The following is a 16,374-nucleotide window of genomic DNA, read 5'->3' as shown; positions in this document are numbered from 1 at the left end:
TTGATTTTAAAACTCTTGTGACAAAAGACACCAAAAAGACAAAGCTTAAAGGCAAGAAACAGACTGAGAGATAGAAGATTAAAAAAAAAAAATCCAGGGTGCCTGGGTGGCTCAGTTGGTTAAGTGACTGCCTTCAGCTCAGGTCATGATCCTGGAGTCCCGGGATCGAGTCCCGCATCGGGCTCCCTGCTCGGCAGGGAGTCTGCTTCTCCTTTTGACCCTCCTCCCTCTCATGCTTTCTGTCTCTCATTCTCTCTGTCTCAAATAAATAAATAAAATCTTTAAAAAAAAAAAAATCCAGTTGAGACAACATCAAAATAAAAGGCTTCTGCAGAGCAAAGAAAACAATCAACAAAACCAAAAGGTAACCTACAGAATGGAAGAAGATATTCACAAATAACATATCCAATAAAGGGTTAGTATCCAAAATATATAAACAACTTATACAACTCAACACCAAAAAAAACCAAAAATGGGCAGAAGACATGGACAGACATTTCTCCAAGGAAGACATACAGATGGCCAACAGACACATGAAAAGAAGCTCAACATCACTCATTGTCAGGGAAATGCCAATCAGAACCACAATGAGATATCCCCTCACACCTGTCAGAATGGCTAAAATCAAAAACACAAGAAACAAGTGTTGACAAGGATGAGGAAAAAAAGGAACCCTCGTGTACTATTGGTGGGAATATGAACTGGTGTAGCCACTGTGGAAAACAGTAGGGAGGTTCCTCAAAAAATTAAAAAGAGAATTACCATATAATCCAGTGATTCCACTACTGGGTATTTACCCAGAGAATATGAACACACTACTTCGAGAAGATATATGCACCCTTATGTTTAGTGCAGCATTATTTACAATAGCCAAATTACGGAAGCAGCCCACGTGCCAATCGATAGATGAATGGATAAAGATGTGGTGTGTGTATGTACGTATATAAAACAGACAATGGTATATCACTCAGCCATAAACAAAGAATGAAATCCTGCCGTTTGCAACAATATGGATGGATCTAGAGAGTATAATGCTAAATGAAATAAGTCAGTCAGAGGAAGCCAAATACCATGTGGTTTCACTCATGTGTGGAATTTAAGAAACAAAGCAAATGAACAAAGAAAAAGACAAACCAAAAAAGAGACTCCTGACTATAGAGAACAGACTGAGGAGAGGAGAGGTGAGTGGGGGGATGGGGGAAACAGGTGAAGGGGAGTAAAGAGTACACTTTAGATGATGAGCACTGAGGAATATATAGGAGCTTTGAATCACTATACTGTATACCTGAAACTAATATGACATTATATGTTAACTGTACTAGAATTTTTTTTAAATCCAGGATTTTTTTTAATCTATAAGGAAAAAAACAACCCACTACAAAAAAAATGATCAAAGTCTACAAAGTGGTAATACGTAGAAAAAGAAACCCCCATCACCAATGTTCATGAGAAAGAAAAGCAGAACATCCCCAGGAATCAGAGAAATATAAATCAATACCACAGTAAAATACCTTTACAATCTATCAGACAAGCAACACATAAAAGCCTGATGATGCCATGTTGGGAGAAATGCGGAGCAAGGAGAACCCTCCCATATTGCTGGGAGAGCAATCTGGCAATGTCTACTGAAGTTGATGATGTTTCTGCCCTCAGACCCAGAAATTGCACATCTGCATCTATACTTTTTTGAAGGGATGAGATTAGGGTGAGGTAGAAAGAGACAAACTGTTAACATTTGCTATAAAAAAATCTTTTTTTAAAAGATTTTATTTTGGGGGCATCTGGGTGGCTCAGTTGGTTAAGCATCTGCCTTCGGCTCAGGTCATGGTCTCAGAGTCCTGGGATTGGGCTCATGGCAGGCTCCCTGCTCAGTGGGGAGACTGCTTCTCCCTCTCCCGCTGCCCCTCTTCCCCTCGTGCTCTCTCTCTCAAATAAATAAATAAAGTCTTAAAAAAAAATTTTTTTATTTTTAAGTAATCTCTACACCCAACACAGGGCTCCGACTCACAACTCCAAGATCAAGAGTCACATGCTCTACCAACTGAGCCAGCCAGGTGCCCCTATAAAAAAATCTTTTTAAAATGTGGTACACATGGGGCGCCTGGGTGGCTCAGTCGTTAAGCGTCTGCCTTCGGCTCAGGTCATGATCCCAGGGTCCTGGGATCGAGCCCCGCGTAGGGCTCCCTGTTCCGCAGGAAGCCTGCTTCTCCCTCTCCCACTCCCCCTGCTTGTGTTCCTGCTCTCACTCTCTCTCCCTGTCAAATAAGTAAATAAAATCTTAAAAAAATAAAAAAATAAAAAAATAAAATAAAATAAAATGTGGTACACACACACACGTACACACACACCCAAGAGAAACTCTCCCACATGCATGCAAAGCATGTGTGCATGCTGAAGCACTGTCTGCAACGTCACAGAGTTAGAAACAGCCATAATATCCTTCAAAAGGGCACTTTAAAAGTGAGAAACAACTTTAATGTCCTTCCATTGACTACTATACCGAATGGAACATGGATGAGGCAGAGGTACATCTTTCTCAACAGATTAATCTTATACGTATAACACAGAACACAAAGCCGAGATATCACTGAAAGTTTAAAAACATTTTAAAATATACAGGCTGTCTATGGATACATGTGTGTAAAATATGCAATCATGCATGGTAATAATAAGCATCAAATTTAAATTGAAGCTGGGAAGGGAGAAGGGGAATGGGACTAGGAGGTGCTTTCTCTCTCTCTCTCTCTCTTTTACAGGTGGCTGGGAAGATCTAAAGCACATATGGCATAAAGATAGGACAAAATGATAATACACATGCATTTGCTATCTTATTCTCCATATTTCCTGTTTGCCTGAAATTGTTCATAATAAAAAAATACTGTGTTTTGCACATTTTAAAGATACCAACGGACATCACTTTTCCTAGGGGCCCTCCAAGGCAGCCAGGGCAAATGTTACTCTTATGGACCGATGATGAAGGTGAAGGAGGAGTGGGCAGGCGGGCACACGGTTTACCATCAGAGGGCTCGGAGCCCCCGGGCATCACATTGCGAGGCTCACGCCACTCATTCAGTAATTTATGTAACACAGGGAACTGGAACATGGCGCAATTCAGGGTAGGGTAGGCGGCCGAAGGAGAGGACAGCCTCTTCCCTTCTGGGACAAACCGCAGCCTGAGGAAGGACAATGACATAATTTGATAAAAAGGGAAGAAGACAGGCTGCCCCGGTCATCTGACAGCTTTTCAATGAATCCGTAATTCTTTCGTGGAGAGGCTGATTATTCACTGTGCACCTGCGGAGGAGGAGGAAGTGAGAGAAGTGACCTCCGTTCTGGTCACTTCGCCTTCAGAGCACAGCACCCTGGGCCAACAGGATGCTGCAGTCGGGACGCAAGCCTTGAGATCCAGTCCGGGATTGGTCCCTTACATGCTCTGCCTTTCAGCTCTTCTTTCAAACGGAGAAGGTGGACTGCCATCTCAAGGTCAGTGAAATTCTAGAATCTACTTACCCTGTTTTTCAGGATTTGTTTTCCCCTTTCTTTTAAAATCTGAAAGAGCTTCTGCATTTAATATTTGCACATGGTTTTGAGGCTCAGTCCTGGGACATGTCCCAGCTATGTTCTTCCCCCTGGTGACATACACCAAATGCCTAGTAATAGTATTTGGTGTCTGGAAGTCAATAAACACTCCTCCTCCGCCCAGCTCCCCAGCGCCGTCCCCACTCTTGGAGTCTGGGAACTGTTAGGTAGGGGGGTCACATGACTGTAGCTTTAACTAAGCAGCAGGGAATATGCCCCTTTCCATCCCTGCAGTCATACATGCTGCAGGGAGGTTGGGGGGGGCAGGGTCCCGACCAACAACTCAGCCCCTGAGGCAGCACTACACGCACATTTTAGGTTAGAAATAAGAAAGAATTTCCTGGCTATAGGAACTGCCAAACCGTAGGGTGGGTAACCAAGGGAGGTTCCAGAATCTCCTCTAGAGATCTTTAGAAACCCGATACAACCTCACATATCAGAGACGATTTTTTGCAATCCTGCCTAGAGACAGAAGGACCTGGTGTCTGATCGGCCCTCCTCCCAGGCACCCGATCCGCCTTCTTGCCTTGCCCTACTCTTCTCATTATTATATATGCCTCCTGTAGATCTTACACTTACTGCCAGCCCGCAGGCTTGTTTTCATGTGATTCCTTGCCCCCTCACACCTTTCCTTCTTATTTTATGGAAAGCGGGTCAAAGGTCAGAGTTGCCCAATTACCCACACATAGTTTGGTGGTAGCATCTGATACCCAGGCAAAACAGAGCTAGGATTCCAACCCCAGCCTCAGCGCCAAAGCTGGATGGAAACGGAGAAAATTAGCTGTTGTTAACAATCCGTTGTAAATGAAGATAGGAGCCTAGTAATTGATTTTAAATAGATTTTTAAAAGAATCGTTGGCCCTATTTCATGAAGAATACAGAGTTTCAAAAGCGTTCATTCCAGGGTTGGATTTTTTTCCCCCTCTCTTCTGGCTTAAACCCCAAATGGCCAAGATCCGAGTCTGAATAAACAGTGTGGGTGGTGACCGTTCTGTGAGGCCCGGTAGAGGATGCAATCACTTTCTTCCCCGGTTCAGCATTAAATCATGTGAAACTGGCCCGATCGTGCCCCAGAACTTCTGCTCAGTACATGGAGGGCCACAGAGCGTGTACGCTCTCTCCGGTTTTCAGGGAGGAGAAAAAAATTAATTCTCCCAACTGCGAATGTTTAATTATGTCTAAAGTTCATTGACCCCACAGACGGCTGTCAGATGATCTTGTGAAGGCCTGTAAAGGCATCCCAGGAATGCAGTGATGTGGGCAGAAACCGAGTGGATTCATGCCACCGAATGCTTGCAACAGGACGGGATCAGCAGCCGTCCAGAAAGGCTGCAGTGAAAACAGGGCTTCAGGATAATCAGTAATTTAATCTCACCTACGCATTTCTAGGCCTTCAAAAGTGAGGGTTATAAATCAGAATCTCGGGAAAGATCCCACAGGGAGGGGGCCCGGGACGGCGGGTGAAGTAATTCTGTTTGCTGGTTGTGGCCTCAGCTGGCTGGGGAGGCAGGCATTCGCAATGTTTTTCCCCCGTTGTAGAGGTAATGCTTTCTGACTTCCCAGCTACCGACATGAAAAGAAAATGACGATGAGGCAATCCCATTCATAAATACACCGTGGGGCTCGGGGAGACGGCAGCGTCTCTGTTTATTTAGATGGTTTTGATAGAATGCGGCCCAGAGCGACTGTGTGTCTTTGTCAAAAAATGCCCTACAGCGTGTTCCTCGTCCACAAGGGCTGGACAGCCCCCTGCGGGCTAACGGAGGGGAAGGGGACAAGCCAGGTGACCGTCCGGACCGTCTCCCTCTTGTAGTCTCTATCCGGGGCACAGGCCTGGCTCCTGGCCCCCAGGCAATGGTGAAAGCCAGAAGTGGGAACCATTCGGAGACAGGATGGTTTGGGCTTCTTGGAAAGGGGAGGCCGGGGCCCCAGGGGACGCTGCGGCCAGGTGGCCAGCTCTGGGGGCTCTCCTACTTAGAGGGAGGCAGTACGAAATATTCGGGCTTGGTGCTTCCTAAGATTAAAATGACCTATTAGGGGTCCAATATTATTTTTCTTTGAGTCGCTTTCGCACCAAACAGGGTCTATCAGTCAAAATACTATGCTTTCAGTGGGGAAAATGTCACAACCACAACCAAGCTGCATTCTCTCTGGCATCTTTATCGTTGTAAGTATAGAGAATGTGTGGCCAAAATTTCACCAACAATTCTGCTCCTCTGATGGAAGCAGAATGGAAAGAGTCTCACTTGTTTCATTTGTAGACTAACCTGAAATTCTTGGGTCCTTTACCAAAATCTGCCACTTCGCTTTTGAATGCACAGTGTGGGTCTGCGTTCAATTCATGTTAAACCAAGAGATATTTGGCAAACACAAATAATGGGGTAGGAGCTCGTGGCAATCAAAAAATCCAAAAGGCATGAACCCTGCCCTCAAACAGGCCAGAAACGAAGAGGCAGACATTAATCCTGGGAGGGCTCAGGAAACTTCGGGCATGCAGTCTTCCCAGGGCGTGGTGGCATTTGACCTCAACTTTTACCAAAAGCTCCATGTCCACTTGTACATTGTGGCATTGTGGAGAGGACAGAGAGAGAACTGACGCTGAGTCATGCGTATTCATGGTTGGGTTCTGTAATTTTACCTTGTTTTTAATCCATCTGACATTTGAGAGGTCTCCTGTCAAGACCCCTTCTTTAAGGCCCATACCATTTCATGCTCCTTTGGTCAGTGAACAGTTAGTAAAAAAGGAAAAAGAATTTCTTCTGTCTTCCCACCCTAAAGAAGGAAGCCTTCCTTCAAATCTTTAAACATTTTCTAGAAATATGATTTCCCTGTAACTACAGAGGAAATATATGCTTCCAGATAAAGAAATTTGGACGCTAACTAATATCCTAAATCACTTCCACCTTTTGGATACTACAATTTATAAAATTCCATGAAGGAAATGACTCTTACTTCTCATGAAGTTCCCATTGGGAAGTCGCTGTGAGCCATGGTTATGAAAGCGATATCCTCTTGCTGGTCCCAATTCCTTCCCTTTGTCGGGGGCCTTCACCGTCTTTGAACCACACAGCAATTTAATTATTTCTCGTCCGTAGTAGGTGTTGCAGTCCACCTCGTCAGGTGACTCTCAGAGTATATGTCTCTGTTACATTTTATTTTATTTTTTTATTTTTTATTTATTTATTTATTTTTAAAGATTTTATTTATGTATTTGACAGAGAGAGACACAGCGAGAGAGGGAACACAAGCAGGGGGAGTGGGAGAGGGAGAAGCAGGCTTCCCGCAGAGGGGAGAGCCCGATGCGGGGCTCGATCCCAGGACCCCGGGATCATGACCTGAGCCGAAGGCAGACGCTCAACGACTGAGCCACCCAGGCGCCCCTGTCTCTGTTACATTTTAAGTTCATGGACATTAGGGACTGTTTTATTCACCTTTGTATTTCCCCAGAGTGTCTATAACATAATTAGTGTTCACAGAACCAATGAGTAAATAAATATCATGGAGATGTCTATGGCAGGGGTTGGAAAACTTTTTCAGTAAAGGGCCAGATAGCAAATATTATAAGATATATGGTTTCTATCCTAACTGTTCAACTCTGCTGCTATTATAGGAAAACAGCCACAGACAATCCATAAACAAATAGGCATGGCTCTGTTCCAATAACACTTTATTTACAAAAATAAGTGGCAAGCCAGATTTGGTCCACAGGGCATGGTTTTTGGACCCCTGATCTATGGTGTTTATCTCTGCCATAAACCTTAGTATATTCTCTAAATTTTCATATGTTCCCTGTGATTATCAGTAACTAAAGTGCAGAAAATGTAAATATTTAAGAGTTGTTTTTGAGCTCCACAGTAATGAATCCACTTAAAAAAACAAACAAACAGGAACGTACATACAGAAATTAGCTGCTACTCCAAGTATATTTCATGGTCCCTTATTTTGTTTATTATATGCCTTTAAAAGGAACAATTCTTACCCCTCAAAAATGGGGTAGTAGTTTTACCACTGACCTCATCATTATTGAGTAAACTTGATATTAAGATCTCAGAGTTACTGGGTGAAGAGTCTGGTGCTGGGGCATGGTGAACTTGACACTTTCCTGGAAAGGGGAATAAATGCACCCCCCTCGTTCCCGCTCTCTACCAGATCATTTGATCTAATTTTCCTGCCAAAGGTTATTAATGCAGAAGATACATCCTCCTTTCTCTTGATGACCCTCTGGAAAACATCCAGCTACAAAGAGCACAATAGAATTTCAAAAGCCCAGCAAACACACAGAGAAGTAAAGGGTAGCTACGAGAATATGATGAAAACAAGATGTCCCAGGCTGATCACCCTGACCTGGTTTGAGAGTGCCCCACCCACCCTTATTCTTTCCCTCACTGTCCGGCTACCTTTGTGTAAAATACAATTCTTTAAAAAGGCGCTGGATCTGAACTGTGGTGGGAACTCAAAGGATACAAAGGCAGAAGGTCGACTGCTTGGTTTGGAAAAATTCAACCAGTTGTTTTCAAGGTATGAGAAAATACACCGCAAACAACCTACAAACGAGTACCCACAGACATTTTTTGAGATGAACTACTCTAAGGTGTGGATCTTGAAACTGTGTCCATCATCCCCAGGGTATCATGAAACAGTTCTAGAGATTTCTTATAAGAAAGAAAAAAAAAATGAAGTTTGAGCCTTTCCAAGCCTCTCCTCAGCACCTGGACCAGGTTCAAAAAATCAGAAGGATTCTGCGCCTTAAGAAAATGAGAAACCACTGATTCGCAAATAGAATAGGAAACACTGACTGCAAATAGAAGGTACGCTTGGGGGCTCAAAAGACCTGAGTTCAAATCTACCAATTCAACCTATGTGACTTGAGGCAAATTATCTGACTTTAATGTAGCTTGTCCTTTTTAAACACAGGGCTAATATATAATATTATATATATATAATATATAATTAAGGAGAAATGTGTAAAACAGAGGACATACAGTGTATGGCCTAATTTATTTCACCGAATGTTAAAATTTCACATGCTCATGGTAGAGCAGAAAACGAACATGCCATAGATTCTGAGCACAAAGAGCAAGTGACCGTCCTTTACTGCTTTTTCTGCAATACTAGCACACAACCATCCCCAGTTCCTCTCCTCCGTTTATTCAATTTCCTACCCTTCTAGTCTTGCCTTCTCGGTCACTCCTCACGGCAACATACCCTCCTCCTCCCTGCGACAAAACATGGAGGCCATTCTCACCGTTACACGGAACAGAGCTCCAGGCAAGAGCGTCATGTACCTGAAGGGATATTATTTACACGGACTTCTTTCATATTTCATAAAATTTCAAACTGCTTATATCCCGTGTGGCCCTGGGATACAGGAGTCTTCTTGCCATCTTGGTTGGGGATTACATGTATGAGAATCCAGACAGGAGTTCAGAGGGGGATCATGTGGAGTAGACACCAAGAGAGAAGTATAAAGCTGGGGGGGACTGTGACGTGTCCAACGAGGCTGTTTACAATACAATACTTAGGACAACTTCCTCCATCTCAGTTACAATGGTCCAGGTGACATTCCCCATGGGAAAAGTCACTGACCATGAAGTGTAAATGAACCAGCCACCAGCTGGGAAGGTTGTATGAGCAGCAGAGACAAGGCCCAGGAGTGAAGAGCAGAACTCATTACTCATGATCCTCTCTTGCTTCCACCCTGAGAACCTGCCATAAGGTTGCAGAACACCTGATCTTTATTTCCTCTGAATCAACCGCTTGGGCTGTGCCCACAGGACACAAACTAATGACCGAAGAGAAAAAAATAATGCATACATCACGGGACGTGTTTGACAAATGTGAAGTTCAACCTAGCATTGAGAGAGAGATGCTCTTAATCTCCTCTGAGGCTCCATGAGAACATGATCTGCTTCCTTCTTCTGGTTTCCAGCTTCTTTAATACCAAAAACTTCTCCTTGAAATGCGAGATCTTTGAAGAGTCCATCTCGAGATTTCCAGGGGGTTCATTTAAGCCAAGTAAGTGGGTTCCTCTGATTAGTGTGCCTAGAACAATACAGGTAAAAATGTCTTTTAAATCACTCATTCAAAAGTTAGCTGCTAAGGAATGCTACTTCGGCTTCAGGAAACAGGCCCATATGAGTTTCCTCCATCAGCCCCTGACAGCATTCGGGGCAAAGCAAACAGAAAATCTCGAGGAAAAAAAGAAACTCTCAGAGCCCACGCTGGGCCCCTTCGCATTCCTTTTTTAAGCATTACAAGCCTGATGCTAGGCCACAGATGCAGCTTTTGGAGGTCAGAGGCAGTAGGCGGATGTTTTCCCTTAAGTCCGTTGTCTCTCCCTCAATCTGTTTATAGCTGCCTCCCTGTCAGCCTGCACCTCCAGTCCTCACTAAATGCACATCCTAAAGGCTTCTGCCCACCACACACGAACGGGCATTTTTCAGTAATTTGTTCTCTCTTCTAGAAGGAGGAATGCACCCCACTTGCCAGGTAACCCCTGATAACCCATTTCCGGGGTGTTCCTCAGCCATCTTCAAGAAATACTGTAGGAAAAGCCCCTGTACAGGGCTTATGTCCCCAGAGGTGTGTGGCATCAGAAAGGGTCTTGTTCTTCTTAGAAGTAAACAACTGAGGTCACATGATGGGTATTAGCCTCTTAAATCAATTAGGTGTCACTGATGGGCTCCCAGGATGGAAGTCAAGAGTTACTTATTCAAACCGGTGGTTTTATTTTTTTTTGTTTTGTTTTGTTCTGGGCTTGCAGATGCTCTTCGTACAAGTCAGACCAAGGATCTCCATCTGTAAGTCAATTACAAATTCCACGGCAGGCAAGCCAAGCAATAGATTGCAGAGACTTATCCAAGCTCGCTACAGATTCATCCAGAATATGATCCACCGGAGATGCAGGATAACGTCTGAGGCTATTCCTCATACACAAAAGTGCCACGAAACAAGGGAGTTTCTTGGTGGTGATGGAATAGTTCTGTATTCTGATGGGAGGGGTGGTTACAGGAACCTAGACATGGGGTGAAGTGCACATACAGGCCCACACACCAATGAGTGCATGTGAAACCTGGTGAAATCTGAAGAAAATTCTGGAGATTTCACTCGTGTCAATTTCCTGGTGTTGGTAGGGTGTATCCTCTACCTACATTATACCCGAAGCTCAAGTTAGGCAAGATGCTACCATTGGGGGAAGCCAGATGACGAGTACCTGGGACCTCTCTGTGCTATTTTTGCAACTTCCTGTGAGTCTATATTTATTGCAAAACAAAAAGTTTCAAAAGTGGCATGATCAAGTTAGCACTTGTCCGGCAGTAGCTCGCCCATCTTAACCTAATTGTATTTGAAGGTCTAGGCTGCTGCTTTTTTCTACTCACTGTACTTTAAAGTATTTCCTATGACCTTTCTCTAAGAAACGAAGTCAACCTATCTTCTCATCTGTACATCGTGCTCTCTGAATAGGAAGGCTGTGGAGAGGGGCTGCGGAGGGACAACGGGTTCTGAATGGCTCACACCCACTCGCCAGCATCAGGTATCACCACCAGCGTTCTGAGCAGACATTAGCTTTCAGCTGTTTCATGGGTATTTCTAATGACACAGAGGTTTAAAGAGTAATCAGGTCCTAGCACCAAGAGGCAAACACAGAGATGAGGCCATTGGCTAAGGAACAGGGAGGAGAGAAGAGTCTAAGTCAGGCCAAGACCTGGCTCTTTTCTTCTGTCTCCACAAGCTTCTCCCAGGACTTCTCATGGCTCTGCCTCATCTTACAAGCCTGGAGCCAAAGGAAGATCCCCTGTGACACTCTATTCCAAACGTGTCTTCCCCCTGCCCTAGCTACCTGGCATTATCCTTTTGGTTGTCTACCATCACCTTACCTTTGGCTTTACTCATTTATCAGCTCTATCTCTGCATTCACATATGAGCTCCAGGAGCAGCTTGTCCCCTCTGTTCACCAGCATATCCCTAACACTGAGGACAGTGAGGTAACTATTTACTGACTGAATGAGAAAATGAGTAAGACATCTCTAAAACAATGGCCATTAGACCATGGAAATTCTCAAACAGATCATTATTAAATGACACAGAGCCTTCATTAACAATCATTCAGGCTGTTTTGCGTACGCCAAGGTCATTTTACATTTGGCTAAGAGAGTAAACATGACAAAAATTTGAGTGGTGGTTTTTAGTCCTAGCAGCGGAATTCAAGAGCTATGGGAATCCCAATGGACAGACGTGATTTCTGTTGAATTTTCTGTCTCAGGCAGAAAGAGACCAGTAGTGGGTGAGGAGATAGATGGGGAGACAGGAATAAGCATCTATCTGAATACACACACACACACACACACAGACATGCCCACATGCACTTTCTCATTTCCAAAGATGTAATGGGATCTTGATGCTTCCTTTACCCTTGTAAGTCAGCCTGTAATGAATGGGGAGTCCCCTGGCAGTGGACAGAAAAGCACCAGGGAGACAGGTATGGTGGGATTAGGTGGCACAGGTAGGCAGAAAGAACACAGAAGGAGCCCCGGTGAGACACCGAGAGCGTCCTGCATGGTGTCACCAGCTCCACTGTGTGGGCTCATAAGGGTCGTGAGAGCTCAGGAGTGAGGGCTGCCCGGTCATCAAATCATCAGTCTGGAGCGGTCTTCCCTGGAACAAAGTCACATCACTGTTCAAAACAGGAAAGGCTTTGGACAACCCACCATGCTCAAGATGTCAGAAGACAACTTTTAGTGGGTTGTTTTTAGATGTGGTGAAATGTTTTAAGTAAATGATCTGCTTTAGTGAGGGAAAAAAGAACCTTCCCCAAAAGACCCTTAAAAGCATGGGAATAAGAAGCAAGGAGGCCAACAACCCCCTAACTTTAAAAGTATACTTGGAGCTGAGCAGCCTGAAGTTAGTCTTTTAATACCAAAGTCAGCCTGTGCTGACTGACTCCCCTTCATTTCACGCTTCTCTTAAAAGAAAACAGGCCAGGCTGTTTCAGTAAATAACAAAAGGTCAGAGAAATGCTACTCACAACATGAGCAAAATAACGGTGCAACCTGCCAAAATGTTTCCTAAGGCCTCATAGGCAGAAAAATCCAGTGGTGAACTAGTCCACAGACCTGACTGGTGAGAAGAAAAGGTTCATCCAGTAAAATCTGCCACAAGGTCTCCAGCTCATGTCTCACCCATGAGAAACGAAAATAGAGATTATGCCATAAGGGTCCAGCCAACATCTCAATTCCACGTCCCTCATAAAGAAGCAGGTTGCCTACGTGTGTAGTTTGTTTTTTCAGGTTTCTCTTCTTAGATTATATTTTGACTTTGGAGCCAAGTGTCGAAATGGTGGTCAAAACACTACGCTTTTACTCAAAAGCAAAGCTCAGACTAAATTTGGTTAAATCCCCTCCTGAATGAAACTTCCGACTGGTTTCACTCCAACCACCTGAGGTTGGGCACCATACATTCATTTTATCTTCAGAATTTCTCTGAGGTTAACAGGATGCAAATACCATTATAAGAGCTTGAGAGAGAGAAAGAAATACATTCAAGGCAGAAGCCAAGACCCTTTGCCCTCAGGATATTGCCTCAGTTGATTCTGTGTCAGTAATCTGCTGGAGTGTTTGTCTTGCCAGGGTATCCCTACTCTTAGCCTTGTAGACAACACCATACTTGAAGCCTGGTCACCAGACTTGTTGCAAAGACTGGATCTCATTCATCTCTTGGATGAGAACTTCCATGGGAACTTGTAAGTGGTCAACGCTCAGCACATTCAGTGGGTGAAGTCAAAAGTATCCATATTCTACACCATTCCTGGTTTAAACCCATAAAGCAGCTTTTTGCAAAATACATCCCATAAAATCCTAGTCTGACAAGATGTTACTTGGGTGCAAAATAATTCTGATTCCATGATGAGTACGTTTTCGAAAGGCTTCTACAGTTATTTACATTCCCCATTTCAGAATCATAATGCACATGCACATATGAAAGCTTCTGAGAAGTCCTGCAGAAAAGGAACCTGTCTAGGTCAGCATGCCCCAAATGATTTTCAGAAACTTTTTCTCAATTAATACCAATTACTGTCCTGAGGAACTAGTGTTTTGCAGAGGACATGTTGGGGAATGCTTCCTTAGAGTAATTTCTGATTCATGGCTAATCTTTTCTAATCTGTCATTAAGTCTGATTGATTCTTCCTTCATGATATATTATTGTGGTTGATACTGCCCATTTAATACCCTACTGTTAGTTTCTTATTCTTTAACCTATAGCTTCATAATATCACGGGCTCACACAAGGTCAGGTCTGGAAGTGCTCTTAGAAATAATCATAAAGTAAAGGTCAACCCCTGAATTTAACAGAGTTGTTAACCAATGCGTCCGCGGTGAAGGTACTGGCTTAAGATGTCACAGTACAATACGTTTAGTTCCCTAAAGGCTAGGGTTCTGTCAAGCACTTATGCTCTGTTTCCCCATCCACACTGTGGACAGGAATTACAACAGCGGGCCCCAAGTGGGAAGGAGGAGGGAGGAGATGCCAATGGAAGCCACAGAAAGCCATACACATGCACGTCCGTCCTCTCTCTTAGCTCTTGAACAGCTCTGTGGGTCAGGTATTTACATGACAAGGAAGCTGAAGACCACACAGTAAGCAAATCACTGTGCCAGGATTTGAGCCAAGAACAGTCTGACTCCAAAACACATACTCCTACCAGTGCATTCTATTCCCTTCACAGACAGGCCCTCAGTAGGGGCATGTTGAATCACATATCAAACCAGGAATCTGCATATGTGAAGTTAGAGGCAGAGACTATGGGCACTACTGCAAGGAAGAACACAAAGGTAGCCTTCGCTTCTCATTAAAATATTCCATCACTTGTGAATGTGAAGAAGAGAGTAAATTTTTGAATTCACTATTAATGAAATGAAAAACTTTAACCGATGAAAATGGAATCAAGTCAAAATAAGGAGAACTAAACTCTGGTATTATTGAACATCACAAATAATGTATTTGCAAAGTTGTGCACGACCATTCCATGTTAGAATGGATTGGTGTCTCCCGTCAAGTGCTGACTCACTTCGGTTATGCCTCATGAAATCCATGGTGGGCACAAGTCCCATTTGTATGATGATGATGGTGGCAGTGTATTTTCCTTTTATATACCAAGACATCGATTACTCAGAAATGCTGTAGTTCTGATGGGGGAAAGGAGGCCTTCTCCACATACAATCAACTCATAAACTACCAAGAGTGTTCTTTTTCATATTCACTTGTCAGGAATCCAAATTTAAAAATTCAGACTTCTTTATTTGCATTTTTGAGATATTTTGAACACTAATAAGTAATTCTTTCCACTTAGCAGTGGAAGTACTGTCTTTTGGAGAATTTCTGAAGCAACACGTGGTTCCTAAGTCCAAGTAAAATATTAAAAATGGCAGCAGGGGCACCTGGCTGGCTCAGTCGGTTAAACGTCTGACTCTTGGTTTCAGCTCAGGTCATGATCTCAGGGTTGTGGGACTGAGTCCCATGTCAGGCTCTGTGCTCAGCGTGGAGTCTGCTTGAGATACTCTCTTCCCCTCCCTCTGCCCCTCCCACTTGTGCTGTCTTCTCTCTCTCAAATAAATAAATCTTTAAAAAAAACCCACTCAGTTAGAGAAAGACACGTATCATATGTTCTCACTGATATGAGGAATTCTTAATCTCAGGAAACAAACTGAGGGTTGCTGGAGTGGTGGGGGGTAGGAGGGAAGGGGTGGCTGGGTGATAGACATTGGGGAGGGTATGTGCTATGGTGAGCACTGTGAATTGTGCACGACTGTTGAATCACAGATCTGTACCTCTGAAACAAATAATTCAATATATGTTAAAAAAAAAAAAAGAAGATAGCAGGAGGGGAAGAATGAAGGGGGGAAATTAGAGGGAGAGACGAACCATGAGAGACGATGGACTCTGAAAAACAAACTGAGGGTTCTAGAGGGGAGGGGGGGAAGATTGGTTAGCCTGGTGATGGGTATTAAAGAGGGCACATTCTGAATGGAGCACTGGGTGTTATATGCAAACAATGAATCATGGAACACTACATCAAAAACTAATGATGTAATGTATGGTGATTAACATAACATAATAAAATTTAAAAAATAAAATAAATGCTCTTCAAAAAAAATAAAAAAAACCACAACAGCAATAAACTAACAACAAATAATAATGGTCACAAACCCACAAGTAATCAAATTAAATAAAATACTGGCCTGGGAAGATTTATATTTCTCTTTATAATAATTACTGTGCAACTCAGCTTATGGATTATATGAAGTTTCAATATTCGTAGAAGGAGAAAATTTTAATTTCAATATTTAAGTCAAGCATAACTGTGTAACCTTAAGAAAAAAAATGACCAAGAAAAATATTTTATATTTGAATGCTGAGACAAATTTTTCAGCCAGTACTAGGTAGTGAATTTTAGCGTTAGGTTTATCATCTGGAAATTAAAAACAAAAGCAAGTCATGAACAATTTATCTCTCCACCAATCTCTTACTCCTCAAATATGAGTGATGCTCATTTTCCTCATACCTCAAAAAAGACACCGATGAGATTGTCATTCACTGAGATTTTGAGATACAATGAAGAAGCGGAAATTTACAAGGAAACAGAACTGTAAAATCTTGACCATTCCTGTCATAGCTGAAGGACAGAAAAAGCGACTTTCAAGTGAACTGACAACACCTGCTTAACTTTATCATCTGCTTCGTTAACATTCCAACCTCCCTTTATGGATTCAGGTTCTACCTATGCCCTCCTGTGCTGGC

General features: G+C 43.2%; 1 protein-coding gene and 1 long non-coding RNA gene across 8 annotated transcripts in view; one reads left to right on the top strand and one right to left on the bottom strand.

Moving 5' to 3' along the window:
• BCL2 (BCL2 apoptosis regulator) overlaps nucleotides 1-16,374 on the bottom strand; it is a 233,309-nt gene that overhangs the window by 156,667 nt on the left and 60,268 nt on the right. For 3 of the 7 annotated variants that reach the window (XR_010407476.1, XM_064578769.1, XM_045886593.3), the window contains one exon: nucleotides 8,259-9,621. The exons of the other annotated variants lie outside the window; for them this stretch is intronic. Coding sequence is in view for 2 of the 3 variants with exons in the window: in XM_064578769.1 (XP_064434839.1) it covers nucleotides 9,582-9,621 (40 nt within the window). In the remaining variant the exon portion in view is untranslated. Of the gene's footprint in view, nucleotides 1-8,258; nucleotides 9,622-16,374 lie in introns of those variants that run through there. 7 annotated transcript variants of the gene reach the window in all.
• Nucleotides 3,359-16,374, top strand: part of LOC129046177 (uncharacterized) — a 56,301-nt gene continuing 43,285 nt past the window's right edge. Inside the window, exon 1 of the long non-coding RNA XR_008506993.2 lies at nucleotides 3,359-3,483. This is a non-coding gene — a long non-coding RNA (uncharacterized LOC129046177). The remainder of the gene's footprint in view (nucleotides 3,484-16,374) is intronic.

The sequence above is a fragment of the Mirounga angustirostris genome, unplaced genomic scaffold (genome assembly GCF_029215605.1).
Source record: "Mirounga angustirostris isolate CCGP_5_RB_7025 unplaced genomic scaffold, mMirAng1.0.hap1 SCAF_14, whole genome shotgun sequence".
NCBI lineage: Eukaryota > Metazoa > Chordata > Mammalia > Carnivora > Phocidae > Mirounga > Mirounga angustirostris.
The sequence above is the reverse complement of the archived record's forward strand: the minus strand, read 5'-3'. Positions and strand labels throughout refer to the sequence as shown.